The sequence below is a fragment of the Littorina saxatilis genome, linkage group LG17, assembly GCF_037325665.1.
Source record: "Littorina saxatilis isolate snail1 linkage group LG17, US_GU_Lsax_2.0, whole genome shotgun sequence".
NCBI classification, from domain to species: domain Eukaryota; kingdom Metazoa; phylum Mollusca; class Gastropoda; order Littorinimorpha; family Littorinidae; genus Littorina; species Littorina saxatilis.
In genome coordinates this window covers 13,867,951-13,883,275 of record NC_090261.1, presented here as the reverse complement: position 1 = coordinate 13,883,275, position 15,325 = coordinate 13,867,951, and the positions used below count along the sequence as shown (strand labels likewise).

At 42.4% G+C, this 15,325-nt stretch overlaps 1 protein-coding gene across 1 annotated transcript; it reads left to right on the top strand.

Annotated features, from left to right (window-relative positions):
* The first annotated feature begins 4,417 nt into the window (after positions 1 to 4,417).
* Positions 4,418 to 12,059, top strand: LOC138953178 (uncharacterized). The gene is made up of 4 exons (XM_070324976.1): positions 4,418 to 4,776; positions 6,361 to 6,527; positions 6,974 to 7,174; positions 10,378 to 12,059. The coding sequence occupies exons 1-4, from the start codon at positions 4,584 to 4,586 to the stop codon at positions 10,558 to 10,560; spliced, it is 744 nt and encodes a 247-aa protein (XP_070181077.1). The 5' UTR covers positions 4,418 to 4,583; the 3' UTR covers positions 10,561 to 12,059.
* Positions 12,060 to 15,325: the final 3,266 nt, after the last annotated feature.

Below are 15,325 nucleotides of genomic sequence, written 5' to 3'. Positions count from 1 at the left end.
GGCTGTTTAAGATTTTACATTATATGTTCAAATGGAAGGATGTTCGTATCTCATTTACATCCCGCAGTGGGGCACTGTGGTTATGAAATTAAAGGCCCCTCCTGTTTTTGGAACCGCAGGAGCTTTCTAGTTTGCTGTTAGGTAGATTTTTGGTTCCTCTTTCCTGTCATGCTCTCTTTTTCTTCATGAATTCTTTTCTTTTTTCTGCCTTCTTGCTCATTCACCTGTATTTTTTCCAAAAATCTCTTCTCTTGCCGCTTGTCTCGCGATTCATGTATAGTTTAATCTGTTAGTGTTCTGATGTAAGTCCAGCAGTAGATAGGTTAAGCCTATTTTAACATACTGGAAACTGGTAATCTTCCAGTAGGTATTAATTTAGTTTTACTAAAGCCTGCTGGGACACAAGTAATGGGTTAGTGCATTTGTAAACAGGAATCGCTTGACAAGTGGCCCCCTTCATCCCCCCCTTCCTCGTCCTGATATGGCTCTGCGTAGTCGGCTGGACGTTAAGCAACAAATAAACAAAAAATCTCATTTACAACCCCGGACATAGTTGTAGTGTCAGGGCTGGTTCAAATATAATAGAGAGGGGGGGGAGGGGGTCCAAAAATGAGGTAGGGATCCAGGGACCGCTGAGGCCCCTTGTGCGACGCCCTGATGAGGGTAAGGGAGACGAATCCCCTTTATGTTGAGAAAATGTTACATTTTGAGGTACATCAGGGGGATGGGGGTCCGGAACCCAGGCCAGCCCCCTCCCCCCCCCCTCCCCCAGGTCCGGCCCTGAGTGTTGCTAATGGCGTGGTGTTTATGGGAAGAAGCTGTCTACTATTGTGCGCTTACACTGTGAGCATCATTATCGGACATCTTCACTTGCTGATTATTAAGTTTGGCTGTCAGCATTGTATCAAACAAAATCCTTTACAAATCTTTACAAAGTCGACAGTATTAAGATTGCTCAATGAGATTTGCAGACAACAGAAGCTTTCAGAAAGTGCGTTGGGGAACACCTTTAAGGGCGAGTCCATTTTTACGAAAACGTCTTCTTCATAAATATCGTTTGAAAACGGACATACAAATCAGAGAGGTAAAGAATAAAGAATTAGTGATTCCGCCTGTACTTCAACGGAAACGGAAACGTCTTCTTCATAAATATCGTTTGAAAACGGACAGACAAATCAGAGAAGTAAGAATAAAGAATGAGTGATTCCACCTGTACTTCAACGGAAACGGAAAAGTACATCCCTGGAACGAAAAAGAAGATGCAGAAACAGAACGGATGCGTTTTCCTATCAAGTAAAGGTCCTTTCATTGGGCTGTGGGTTATGAAGGAATTGTTAGGTGCATGTTCAAAGATAAAATGACGCAGGTCCGTTGCGCGAGTTAAGGCGTTAATATTCGTAACCAGGTATGACCAGTTCGGTAATATCAAGATCAAATAACGTAATCGAGACAACACTCAGTCCTACTTATTGCCTCAGGCGACAGAAAGCAATAAGTAGCCCAGTTGCTCAACACTCTCACACACGACTGTCTTATTTTCCATAGACACCTTCTTCTTCTTCTGCGTTCATGGCCTGAAACTCCCACGAGTGGCCGGTTTACGTGTATGACCGTTTTTACCCCCCCATTTAGGCAGCCATACGCCGCTTTCGGAGGATGCATGCTTTGTATTTTCGTGTTTCTATAACCCACCGAACTCTGACATGGATTACTGTTACAGGATCTTGTCCGTGCGCACTTGGTCTTGTGCTTGCGTGTACACACGAAGGGGGATAAGGCACTATCAGGTCTGCACAAATAAGTTGACCTGGGAGATCGGATTAATCTCCACCCTTAACCCACCAGGCAGCCGCGGCCGGGATTCGAACTCACGACCTTCCGATTGGGAGGCCGACGTCTTACCACTGCGCCACTTCGCCCGTCGTCTCTATAGACACCTACGTCCTTTAGTAATATGGACTAATCACTATTGTCGTTCATGTTGTTGTTCTCAGGGTTGGGGATCGCATATAGGCTTTTCTTATAGCCATGGCAATACCTGTTTACGCGTAAGCTTAGTAAGCCACGCATCATCCTTAACAAGAATTCATAAGCCTTCTTGATTGGGATATTATCGAAGACTGTCCAGACAATCACAGTATCCGACTCTCTTCCACGCAGGAAGGAAACCACACTCAGTGGTGTCTATGGCTGACCCGCCACCATTAATTAGTAAATGGATTGTCACAGTTTTTCTTATCAGAAGTGTGTCACCTGATCCCATTCAAACCCAAACGATCGATTATTTCAAGCTTAAATTCAAACATTTTAAATATCACATGAAGTCCACCATTATGGTTGTTGCATGTACATTTGTACTTGCAACGTGGTACGAAATGTAAGGTTGAATTCGTGCCCAAAACGTTTCTTTTGTTCGCGTTGAACTCTTTCAATTAAAAACCAATTTAAATCACATTTTAAAGCGTAATAGCTGATGGCCGGCGCTACGCATAATGTTAATGTCTCACAGCCAATTACCTTAACGATACATATTCAAGATACCATTCTCATATGTTGTAAAATCAATTGACATTTTCTTTCTTATTTTTTATTTTTTTTAGTTTGAAAAACGGGGACCTTACATCTACACAGAGTATGAAGAACGTCATGACGTCGACTTCAGCGTATCGGAAGTGACGTATACCATTTCCAGAAGTCACGTGTTCGACCCAGTGAAGACCTTACTGGATTGTCCAGTATGCAGCGAAAACGACACGGTGTGTGTGTGTGTGTGTGTGTGTGTGTGTGTGTGTGTGTGTGCTTGCGTGCGCGCGCGCGTGTGTGTGTGTGTTCGTGTGTGCGTGTGTGTGTGTGTGTGTGTGTGCGTGCGTGCGTGCGTGCGTGCGTGCGTGCGTTTTATTAAAGTTACGACAAACAAACCAAGCAGAATATTTTTTTTGTGTTACTCAAACACAAGAATGTACACGCATAATATTATTTTGATCAATCTTTCTACATCAATTACGGCACGCAATTTGGCTCTTCATTAACATCTGTGGTCATGTCGTTTGCAGCTGACAGTGCTGAACACGGATTTCTTACGGCGAGTGTACAAGACCGGAGGACACGATAACCATCTTCTGTCAATTCTACCCTCTTCTCTTGAAGGAATTCTGCAGCACCAGGGCTTGTTCACCGCACACACACTTCAGCCAAATGTGTCCTTGTTAGGCTGTTTAGACTCTGTCTGTGATAATGTTTTCCGGGGTGATAATACTACTAGCAGTGATGTGATGATTCAGAACGTGTCCTTCGGCGGATGGCTTCGGACTTCAGGCACTAGCTTCTCCACAGTGATTCTGAACAGCAGAGCGTCTGTGTCTTTTAGCGCTTCTGAGATAGGAGCGGTGTACAGAGTGTTGTTAAACTCTTCCCTCTTAGGAAGCGACCTGCTTTCGCCCGAATCAAGTTTACAATTGTTGTGCCAAACTTGGGCCAAGAATGTGTGTGAAGGTGGTGGCTTCTCGCCTCCTCCTCCGCTCTCAAATTTCGATTTCAGTGAGTGCGGAATCCTTCCGATTCTGCAAACTTGTAACTCGAGTTCTGTGCAGTATTCAGCTGTGAGAGAGATTCTCTTGTCGGCGTTTTGTTCTCCGGACAACTCTGTGTGGTGTTTAGACTTTAACTCAACCAGTCCAGGAGTGCTTTCTGCTTACTTTGAAGCGTTTCACGATTTCATTCTGCTGCACCTACTACAAATCGTCCACAACTTCGTTTTCGTTGAGAGAAACAATGATATTGTGGTGACCCGATCTCAAAGGGAACTTGCCTTGGGTTATTACGTCACTGGTGACGCTGACCAATCAAACGTGCACGTGCAGGGCTTGCTTGACGAGGATTGGTTAAAAACTTCAACAAGGAGGGGCTTGCTGTGGAAAGTTGACACCTGCTTGAAAGATCGTAACTTCGATAACAACATGAGAGTCAGAGGTAAGATGAACTCCTTTTTTTTACGTGGAGATGGATGGAAATGAGAAATGTCATGAAAAAATTCCTTCTTTTTCTATCTTTTTTTGTAATTACATGGTTTTTTCTCTCCTACTTATCGTTAGCTGTAGAATTATGTTGTATCATTACATTAAATATTTTGTTTGCGCTACAAATTTGGAACATTTGTATCTCAATATCGGCAGTTAAATTTTAAGTGCCAGTAGTTTACTTGTTAAAATGTTCGAACACCGAAAAGAAAATCTTCGACCTGTCAGACCTACCTATTTAAATGCAATCTACAATGTATTTGTTTTAGTGTGCCCTTCGTTTGACTGTCTTGTGTAACTGAGTTGTCGTTGTTTATAGGAGCTGTATTTCCCGTTTGTTAGTGGTACCGGTTTGGTATTTTCGACTTTTTTTAATTTGGTTTTTTAGCTTTTAGTTTTTTTGTTTATTTTATTGTTTGTTTGTTTGTTTTTATTCTATATAACTTCTTGTACACGCAAAAAGGTGTTACTTTTCTAAAGCTGGATTGAAATTTAAGCTTTCTTCCACTTTTTGCTACAGAGTTCAACGGCAGTCAGTACGCGCCACCGTCAGTGCTGAAAGACCCCATGTCTGAAGTGCCTTTTTCTGGTGTCACCGATTTCTTCACCACCTGCAGCCCCTCCACCTGCACCATCTGTCCCTCCCCAGGTGCAAGTCTCTACCTCTTCCAGCCCTCGCTGCGGAGAAGTCTCTACTTTGTGGGCGGTGACTCGACGTCTCTGTGGAACACTGAAGTGTTTCGTTACTGGCTTAGTTCAGGTATGTTGTTGAGTGTTGTCGCCCCGTTTCTGTCACTGAGCAGATTTTTAAACGTAGGAAGTTGTGTGAAAATTGAGCACGGGAGTGTTTTGTTACTGGCTTAGTCCAGGTACGCTGGCCCTGTTTCTGTCTGTAGTTTTGAGTATAGGAAACTACTTGAGTATTGGGCACTGGAGAGTTACGTAAGGAGCTTAGCCGAGGTACGCTGGCCCTATTTCTGTCAGCAGATTTTGAGCGTAGGAAGTTGTTTGAATATTTGGCACTGGAGTGTTTCGTTACTGGCTTAGTCGAGGTACGCTGGCCCTGTTTCTGTCAGTAGTGGTGCAGGACGCAAATTGAGTATTGGGCACGGGTGTGTTTCGTTACTGGCGCTGTTTCTATCTGTAGTTTTGAATGTAAGACGCCATTTGAGTATTGGGCGAGGTGTGTTTCGTTACTGGCTTAGCTCAGGTACGCTGGCCCTGTTTTTGTCTGTAGTTTTGAGTATAAGACGCTTTTTGAGTATTGGGCACGGGAGTGATTCGTTATTGGTTTAGCCGAGATACGCTTACCCTGTTTCTGTCTGTAGTTTTGAGTGTAAGACACCATTTGAGTATTGGGCGAGGGGTATTTCGTTACTGGCTTAGGTAAGGTACGCTGGCCCTGTTTTTGTTTGTAGTTTTGAGTATAGGACGCTACATGAGTATTGGGCACGGGAGTGTCAACGTTTTAGAGCTTTACGAACGAGGTTAACAACCCGAATGCTGAGATTTTCAAACTATTAACAATACCTTGGCTAGTTTATGATCATACAAAGAATATCGCCCGCTAATTCAGACAAGAAGTACATGCATTTGTTGTCTTACAATGCATGCATAGACGTCAAATCAAGGAGTCCAATTACTGAATATGTCGTGGGTGCCCCGCCTATCCAGACGCCGGAAGAAGTTTCGATTTTCTCCACGACAAAAATCACAAAAGCTGTCATCAGCGAAGTAATGTAAGGATGTATTGTCCTCTTCTCATATTCGATTAACGAGGGCAGGGTTGGTGTTTTGGTTGCATCAGTTCGACCCTCACTTGATGCAAACCGGGTTCGATACATCAAAAGAGCACAAAGGGTGACCCCGGGTTTTGCTCGATCCCCTGTCTACTCTGCTCTAGTCTGAGAGTTAAATGTCTGTCTACTCGGCTAGCTGTCTCTATCTCTTTCTCATTCTCTGTCTGGCTTGTTTTCCGGCTGGCACGGATCTCTCTCTCTCTCTCTCTCTCTCTCTCTCTCTCTCTCTCTCTCTCTCTCTCTCTCTCTCTCTCTCTCTTTCTCTGTCTCCCTCTCTCCCCCTCTCCGAGTCTCTCTCTCTCTCTCTCTCTCTCTCTCTGGTCTATCCGTCTCTCTCTATCTATGTCTCTCTCGCGTTCTGAGTGTGTGTGTGTGTGTGTGTGTGTGTGTGTGTGTGTCTGTTTGTCTGTCTGTCTGTCTGTCTCTGTCTCTCTCTCTCTCTCTCTCTCTCTCTCTCTCTCTCTCTCTCTCTCTCTCTCTCTCATGATGCATCGTTTCTTCAAACTTCAAGTAAACATTGTAATTATTTTCCCTTCTTTTGGCAGAATCGTTTTCCCGGAGTCTGCGGTACGACGTCAGCTGTGGCCTGCAGACAATGACGTCATTGCTGGGTTTTGTGGGGTGGATTGGAATACCCGACTTAGACCCTAGTCTTTACGAAAAAGTCGGACTGGGTTTAAGTAATTGCACATTGCCACAACCAAAGTCGTATGTAAGTTTAACCACGTAGTTCCAATCGTGTGTGTGTGTGTGTGTGTGTGTGTGTGTGTGTGTGTGTGTGTGTGTGTGTGTGTGTGTGTGTGTGTGTGTGTGTGTGTGTCCGGCTGTCAGTCTGTCCATGTGTGTGTGTGTCTGCGTGGTGAACTTTTTTGTCGCAGGGCTGCACTTGAGGGAAACACGGATTTTACGGTAGGAACGTCGCAAACGTTCTGCACGCGGAATTTAGTAGTTTGAAATGATAAACATACAATTGTTGAGACAATTTGAGCTTGAAAATCAGTAGGATGAAAACGACGGATTCAGACTGACACGACAAGCAACAGGCACTCTGCCACCAGTTTTGTTTAGCAAGCTCTAGAAAAAAGCATGCCCACTGCTCATGTTCTGCTTGCGTCACACGTCCCATGGATATTTTATGAAGCCATTATGTCCTTTCAGGTTGACGTGGAACCTGTCACCGGAAGAATATGGCAACGACGCATTCAGCTGCAGTTGCATGCTGGGCTACGAGCCTGTGACGTCAATGGTCATCGGTTGCGGCCCCTGAATTTGACGTACTTAGACAAAGCTGTGCCAATAGTCTCGACAGACAGGCGAGCAATCTTGTCGGGAGCTGAACTAAGCTTCTATAATTACAAAGTAAGCTTTCCTGCAGTAACATGTAGAAATGATTTTCTTTTCTTTGATTTTGTGTACGAGTAATGTTGATGAGCTTTTGTAATGTAATGTAATGACTGTGACAGATTTACTGTGAATTATGTACTTGTTGCTGTCCTTTCGAACAGTTTACACTTTCGTTGACCTTTGTTAGTTTTAAAGAAAGCAATTGTGAGAGTTTTATAGCCTGGTGGATGATCGATTAAAGAGAAGTTCCGGCTGTGATGACTAATTAGCCCCTGAGCGTGTAACATCAAGTATGACGTGGTTGCGATTAGTACAAGTAATGAATGAAAGTGTCGGGAAAGTGTGAGATAGTGACAAATGAATTCAATGAACAATAGTTGTCTCATAGTATATGCAGTGTACGACCACACAATGCCTTTTGTAATGATGAATTCTTACATTTCCATCTTCGTAAATTCACAAATACTTTCATCCCTATCACAAAATAATGCCACACACAAAATAATTCTGGACCGTTTTGTTACATTGCGCGCATTTTGCTTCGTCTCTTCAACCTTGCTGAAATGTGTTGCACAAATAAACGTCACACTGATCACTTACAACGCAGCTAAAACACATTTCAGTCTACAGACCAAACAGACCTCGCTCTTTATGGGATTGCTTACTCACCAGTTGCACAATATTTTTGCTGACGATGGGAAAAAATCAACCCCTACCGTGTTATCGGCAGTTACAGGGTCGATGAATTGCCGAAGAAGGCTATAAATGGGCTGTAAAACTTTATCGATTGGAAAAGCTGGATATATTGTGATGTCTGACTCTGTATTTAGTCGCAGTACTTTGACGTAACGACTTGTGACAGACGTCATCAAGAAAAGAGGAATTAGCGAATGATAATTTTGGTCCTGAGTGAACATTCTTGAAAATGCCATAACTTATGATGCGCGCATTTTATTTTTTATTTTTTATTCGTCATGGAAGTTAGTATATTCAATTTAGAAGACGCTTAACCAAAGTTAAATGTGTTTCTACAAAAGGAAACAATTTCATATGCTGACAACGCAAACCAAGATCCCTTTGAAGACACACTTATGATGGAAATAATCACTCACAACTGTAGGAAAAAAATAAAGTTTAAAAATAGAAAAAAGAAAGGAGGAGGGGGGAGGCATGGGGGTATTGTTGGCAATATCGAAGGGGAGATTTACACAACAGAATTTCTGCTCTGTCTGTCTGTCTGTCGGTCGGTCTGTCGGTCGGTCTGTCTGTCTGTCTGTCCGTGTCTGTCTGTCTCTCTCTCTGTCTCTGTCTCTGTCTCTGTCTCTCTCTCTCTCTCTCTCTCTGCCTCCCTTTCTCTCTCTCTCTCTCTGTCTCTGTCTGTCTCTGTCTGTCTGTCTCTCTCTCTCTCTCTCGCTCACCCTCCCTCTCTCTCTCTACTCCCCCTCTTTCTTTCTCTCTCTACTCCCCCTCTTTCTTTTATTGTACCAACGGTCCAGACATCGTTCTTCAAACACTTGCATAACTTGCATAATCACGATGGGCACAGCTGAACAAAACGTGACAGCATGCACAAACCACCAAAGATGACCTTCCTCAGCAAAATCACTCTCGGCTTGGCACAACCTGCCATGCTGACCAAACATAGAGAGAGAGAGAGAGAGAGAGAGAGAGAGAGAGAGAGAGAGAGAGAGAGAGAGAGAGAGAGAGATGGGGGGGGGGGGAAGCAAACAGAAAGACAGACAGAAGGAGAGATTATGAGAGAGAGAGAGGAGACTGACAAACACAGAGAGAGAGAGAGAGAGAGAGAGAGAGAGAGAGAGAGAGAGAGAGAGAGAGAGAGAGGGGGGGGGGGGCGAACAGAAAGACAGACAGAAAGAGAGAGAGTATCAGAGAGAGAGAGAGAGAGAGAGATAGACAGAGAGGAGACATACAAAAAAAAAGAGAGAGAAAATTAACATACATATAGAAAAAAATACAAACAACAGAAAAACAAGAAAAAAGAAAGGTCATATTATTTGTAAACGTGTCAACTCAGTTATAGCACTAACAAACACTATAGCAATTTGAACTTGATAACAGGCGTAGTGCCGGTAGCACGTCACACACTTGATGATAACTTTGTTGACGGACCTGAAATACGCTTATCTCTGCCGGTCAACATCTTTGCCTGTTGTTACTGTTGCTTGGTTACTCCCCTTCCATCATCCATCATGCATCATGGCTGTCTTGACACAGCAGCTTGCACGAAGGAGTGTGTCGGCAAATTGTAATGCACAGAGAACACACACAAAAACTTGAAGACATGCATCATTGCTACTTTGAAGTATTCTCACTACCCCTTCTGATGATAGATCATGAACAGAAGACATGCATCATTGCTACTTTGAAGTATTCTCACTACCCCTTCTGATGATAGATCATGAACAGAAGACATGCATCATTGCTACTTTGAAGTATTCTCACTACCCCTTCTGATGATAGATCATGAACAGAAGACATGCATCATTGCTACTTTGAAGCACCCTCACTACCCCTTCTGATGATAGATCATGAACAGAAGACATTCATCATTGCTACTTTAAATATCGCCCCCCCCCCCCCCCCCCCCACCTCCCTAAACAAAGCAATATCTATCGTTAAAAAGAAGAGACAACAATTCAAGACATGCATCGATGCTACTTTGAAGCATCCCTGCTCCCCTATACGATTACCGAACATAAACAGGAAAAGAACAATTTAAGACATGCACGATTGCTCCTTTGTAATATGCCCACCCCACCCACCCACCACTCCCGCCGACATGCAATGATCGATCATGAACAGAGGAGGACAACAACTTTAAGACATGCATCAATAATGCTTTGAAGTATCCTTACTTCCCCATACGATGACCGATCATGAACAGGAAAAGAAAACAATGGAAGACATGCATCGATCATTGCTACTTTGTAGTTTGCCCACATCCCACTCGGCCTCCCTTGCAATCATCGATCACGAACAGAAGAGAACGTGCATCACTGCTACAAGTTTTGAAGTAGCCTACCCTTTTCCCCCCAGGCAATCATAACCAGAAGAAGAAAACAATTCAAGACATTCATCGGTGTAACTTTCAAGTACCTCCCACGTCATTTTAAAATAATCGATTCTTAGTCCAGAGAACTTGATCTAAGAACTCTATTCCATTTTATTTGATTCCTGTGTTTGTTTGTTGATTCCAGGTTGACCGCCTGATGACGGTGTCTTGTGGTGGTCTTATCGGTCTTTCGGTGATCGCCGCTATCGTGGTCGCCATTGGAGTCGTCATTCTCTTCAAACCCAAAAAGATTAACAGAGTGGGGCCAGTGCTCGACGGCGAAAGTTCTGCGTCAAACCTCAACTCACGTCATATCAACACAACGTGACGTCATTCCATATACGTCACATATTGTATCACGTCAGACAATGCCGACAGCCGTCATTGAAGCTGCTTGAGATATGTCATATCAACACAACTTGACGTAATTCCATATACGTCACATATTGTATCACGTCAGACAATGCAGATAGACGTCATTCAAGCTGCGCGAGACACGTCATATCAAGACAACGTGACGTCATGACAAAGGCAGTGTTGTTTCGCGTTATCGGCATTCATTGTTGAATCGCGTCAGACAAAACGGTGTGACAGCATTCAAGTAGCTTCAGACACGTCATATCAAGACGTAGCTCCGAAGTGACGTTATTCGCAAGACAGGTTATGGGTCAAATATTTTTTAAGAGTAATGTCAGACAGTTTAATTCGACATCTCAGATGGCATGACACATTTTTTCATTACGTCGTATCAACACAATGTGATGTTATCCTAAATGCGTAAATGATTGTTGTATTCTGCCACATCATACTGTTTTGCTGCCTCATTTTATTACAAGAACATGGCAATATTACAGCGTGACATCATATCAGCGCACCTTGACTCAGTTCCGCCTGCGTGACAAATAGGTGTTGTTTTTTGTCGTAATAGTACACGCTGACGTCAATTTAACTGCGTGGCAAATTATTGTCATTTTGCAACACCCCATTTATTCACGACTGTTCCATGCTGTGAATGATTTTAAATTTTGTTAGGACTTGTGAATGATTTCTGTTGTCGTGGGAATTTATTAGCTAAAGGAAATAAGGTTAACAAAAACGTAAAGCTAACATTGTTATTGGCTCTTTCAACTCTTCTACAACAAGTCGCGTAAGGCGAAATTACTGCATTTAGTCAAGCTGTGGAACTCACAGAATGAAACTGAACGCACTGCATTTTTTCACAATGACAGTAGTCCGCCGCTCGTGCAAAACGCAGTGAAACTGACGAGCCTGTTTAGCGCTGTAGTGGTTTCGCTGTGCTGCATATATGTACTTTTCTGTACCTCTCTTCGATTTAACTTTCTGAGCGTGTTTTTAATCCAAACATATCATATCTATATGTTTTTGGAATCAGGAACCGACAAGAAATAAGATGAAATTGTTTTTAAATCGATTTCGGAAATTTTATTTTAATCATAATTTTTATATTTTTAATTTTCAGATCTTGTTTTTAATCCGAATATAACATATTTATATGATTTTGGAATCAGAAAATGATGAAGAATAAGATGAACGTAATTTTGGATCGTTTTATCAAAAAATAATTTTAATTACAATTTTCAGATTTTTAATGACCAAAGTCATTAATTAATTTTTAAGCCTCCAAGCTGAAATGCAATACCAAAGTCCGGCCTTTGTCGAAGATTGCTTGGCCAAAATTTCAATCAATTTTATTGAAAAATGAGAGTGTGACAGTGCCGCCTCAACTTTTACAAAAAGCCGGATATGACGTCATCAAAGACATTTATCGAAAAACTGAAAAAAACGTCTGGGGATATCATACCCTGGAACTCTAGTGTAAAATTTAATAAAAAATCGGTCCAGTAGTTTAGTCTGAATTGCTCTACACACACACACACACACACACACCCACACACACACACACACACACACACACACACACACACACACACACACACACACACACACACCACAACCCTCGTCTCGATTCCACCTCTATGTTAATTAAAACATTTAGTCAAAACTTGACTAAATGTAAACAAGTCGCGTAAGGCGAAATTACTACATTTAGTCAAGCTGTGGAACTCACAGAATGAAACTGAACGCACTGCATTTTTTCACAATGACCGTAGTGCGCCGCTTGTGCATAACGGAGTGAAACTGACGAGCCTGTTCAGCGCGGTAGTGGTTTCGCTGTGCTGCATAGCACGCTTTTCTGTACCTCTCTTCGTTTTAACTTTCTGAGCGTGTTTTTAATCCAAACATATCATATCTATATGTTTTTGGAATCAGGAACCGACAAGGAATAAGATGAAAGTGTTTTTAAATTGATTTCGAAAATTTTTTTTGACCATATTTTTTATATTCTTAATTTTCAGAGCTTGTTTTTAATCCAAATATAACATATTTATATGTTTCTGGAATCAGGAAATGATGTAAAATAAGATGAACGTACATTTGGATCGTTTAAAAAAAAAACATTATTACAATTTTCAGATTTTTAATGACCAAAGTCATTAATTAATTTTTAAGCCACCAAGCTGAAATGCAATACCGAAGTCCGGCCTTTATCGAAATATGCTTCACAAAAAGTTCAATCAATTTGATTGAAAAATGAGGGCGTGACAGTGCCGCCTCAACTTTTACAAAAAGCCGGATATGACGTCATTAAAGACATTTATCAAAAAACTGAAAAATATGTCTGGGGAGATCATACCCAGGAACTCTCATGTCAAATTTCATAAAGATCGGTCCAGTAGTTTACTCTGAATTGCTCTACACACACACACACACACACACACACACACACACACACACACACACCACAACCCTCGTCTCGATTCCACCTCTATGTTAATTAAAACATTTAGTCAAAACTTGACTAAATGTAAACAAGTCGCGTAAGGCGAAATTACTACATTTAGTCAAGCTGTGGAACTCACAGAATGAAACTGAACGCACTGCATTTTTTCACAATGACCGTTGTCCGCCGCTTGTGCATAACGGAGTGAAACTGACGAGCCTGTTCAGCGCGGTAGTGGTTTCGCTGTGCTGCATAGCACGCTTTTCTGTACCTCTCTTCGTTTTAACTTTCTGAGCGTGTTTTTAATCCAAACATATCATATCTATATGTTTTTGGAATCAAGAACCGACAAGGAATAAGATGGAATTGTTTTTAAATCGATTTCGGAAATTTTATTTTGATCATAATTTTTATATTTTTAATTTTCAGAGCTTGTTTTTAATCCAAATATAACATATTTATATGTTTTTGGAATCAGGAAATGATGTAAAATAAGATGAACGTAAATTTGGATCGTTTAAAAAAAAAACAACATTATTACAATTTTCAGATTTTTAATGACCAAAGTCATCAATTGATTTTTAAGCCACCAAGCTGAAATGCAATACCGAAGTCCGGCCTTCGTCGAAGATTGCTTTACAAAAATTTAAATCAATTTGATTGAAAAATGAGGGTGTGACAGTTCCGCTTCAACTTTTACAAAAAGCCGGATATGACGTCATCAAAAGTATTTATCGAAAAAAAGAAAAAAAACATCCCGGGATATCATTTCCAGGAACTCTCATGTCAAACACACACACACACACACACACACACACATACACCACGACCCTCGTCTCGATTCCCCCCTCTTCGTTAAAATATTTAGTCAAAACTTGACTAAATATAAAAAGGGACAGAGTTATCTCCCAAGGTCGTCTATATCCAGAAAATGAGGGCAACGGTATCATTTGGGATGAGGGTAAGTTTACGAAAGTACTACGTTACCAGAGGCGCCAAATTATAAAGAGAGTGGGGGGGGGGGGGGTCATGTGAGCTACCGTAATCAAAAGCACAGAAGTGTGTGTGTGTGTGTGTGTGTGTGTGTGTGTGTGTGTGTGTGTGTGTGTGTGTGTGTGACACGCACTTTGTTTCATACCATCATGATCTCGGTGGGCTTTGAGATGGAGCATCTATTTGCATTATGTCTTAAATTGTAAATTGCGAGGTTGTTGTTTCACTCCAAAATGTGAGGTAGCACTGTTGTGGTTAAAAGTATTACATCACATCCGTATGAACTGCGTTCACAGAATGCACAACATCCGTCCTTGTAGCTGTGTGCATATGATGTGACTTGGTCAATTCAAAAGATGCGATGCTCAAAGCAGCACACCATTGATTGAATTTGATTTTGATGGCTTGCTGCGCTTGTTATCAAAGCTTTCTCTCTGTCTTTGTCTGTCTGTCTGTCTGTCTCTGTTTCTCTCTCTCTGTCTGTTTCTCTCTCTCTCTCTTTCTCTCTCTCTCTCTCTCTCTTTCTCTCTATATGTCTCAGGGCCGGACTACCGGGGGGGTTATGGGGGTTGCGCAACCCCCCCCCTAGCCTAAACATGTACCTTACTTATTTAATTTTTTTTTTATTATTGCTTATTTTATGCCGTTTTATGCAAGGAGCGACCATTTTCTTATCTCAGAATATGACCTACCCGTCAGCTTCAGGGGCTTCGCCCCCTGACCCCCACAACGAGGGGGGGTGGGTGGGTTCTAGGGTTTCCGGACCCCCCCCCCAGCCAAAAAATAAAAATATTGAATGAGGTATGCATTTCTTTATTTTACATTGAGTTTCAATTTTGGGGGTATTAATCAGTGACAAAATCTGCTGCCTGAAACTGGTAATGATCATCCTCAGAATGCACCAGATTGCACCATTTTGCATCCTTTTTTCAAAATTTTCCGGGGGGCATGCCCCCGGACCCCCCTAGCAAGCTAGGCGCTTCGCGCCATCGGCTCGGCGCTTCGCGCCGTCGGCTCGGCGCTTCGCGCCTTCACACCCATATCTTCACAATATACTTTTGAAAAAACCCAGTCATAAAATGAACTGATCCGCCCCTGCCGCCAGGGGGGACATCCCCCTGGGCCACCACTGGCAACCCCCCCCCCTCCTCTTCGCCTAGTCCGGCCCTGTGTCTGTCTGTCTGTGTCTCTCTCTCTCTGTCTATCTGTCTGTCTGTTTGTCTATCTATCTATCTGTCTGTCTGTCTGTCTGTCTGTCTGTATCTCTCTGTCTGTCTCTGTCTCTGTCTCTGTCTCT

Coding starts and splice junctions, on each gene's coding strand:
- LOC138953178 (XM_070324976.1), top strand. CDS start 4,584: ATGTCTGAAGTGCCTTTTTCTGGTGTCACCGATTTCTTCACCACCTGC. Junction 4,777..6,360: donor TCGTTACTGGCTTAGTTCAG/GTATGTTGTTGA, acceptor TTCTTTTGGCAG/AATCGTTTTCCCGGAGTCTG. Junction 6,528..6,973: donor TGCCACAACCAAAGTCGTAT/GTAAGTTTAACC, acceptor ATGTCCTTTCAG/GTTGACGTGGAACCTGTCAC.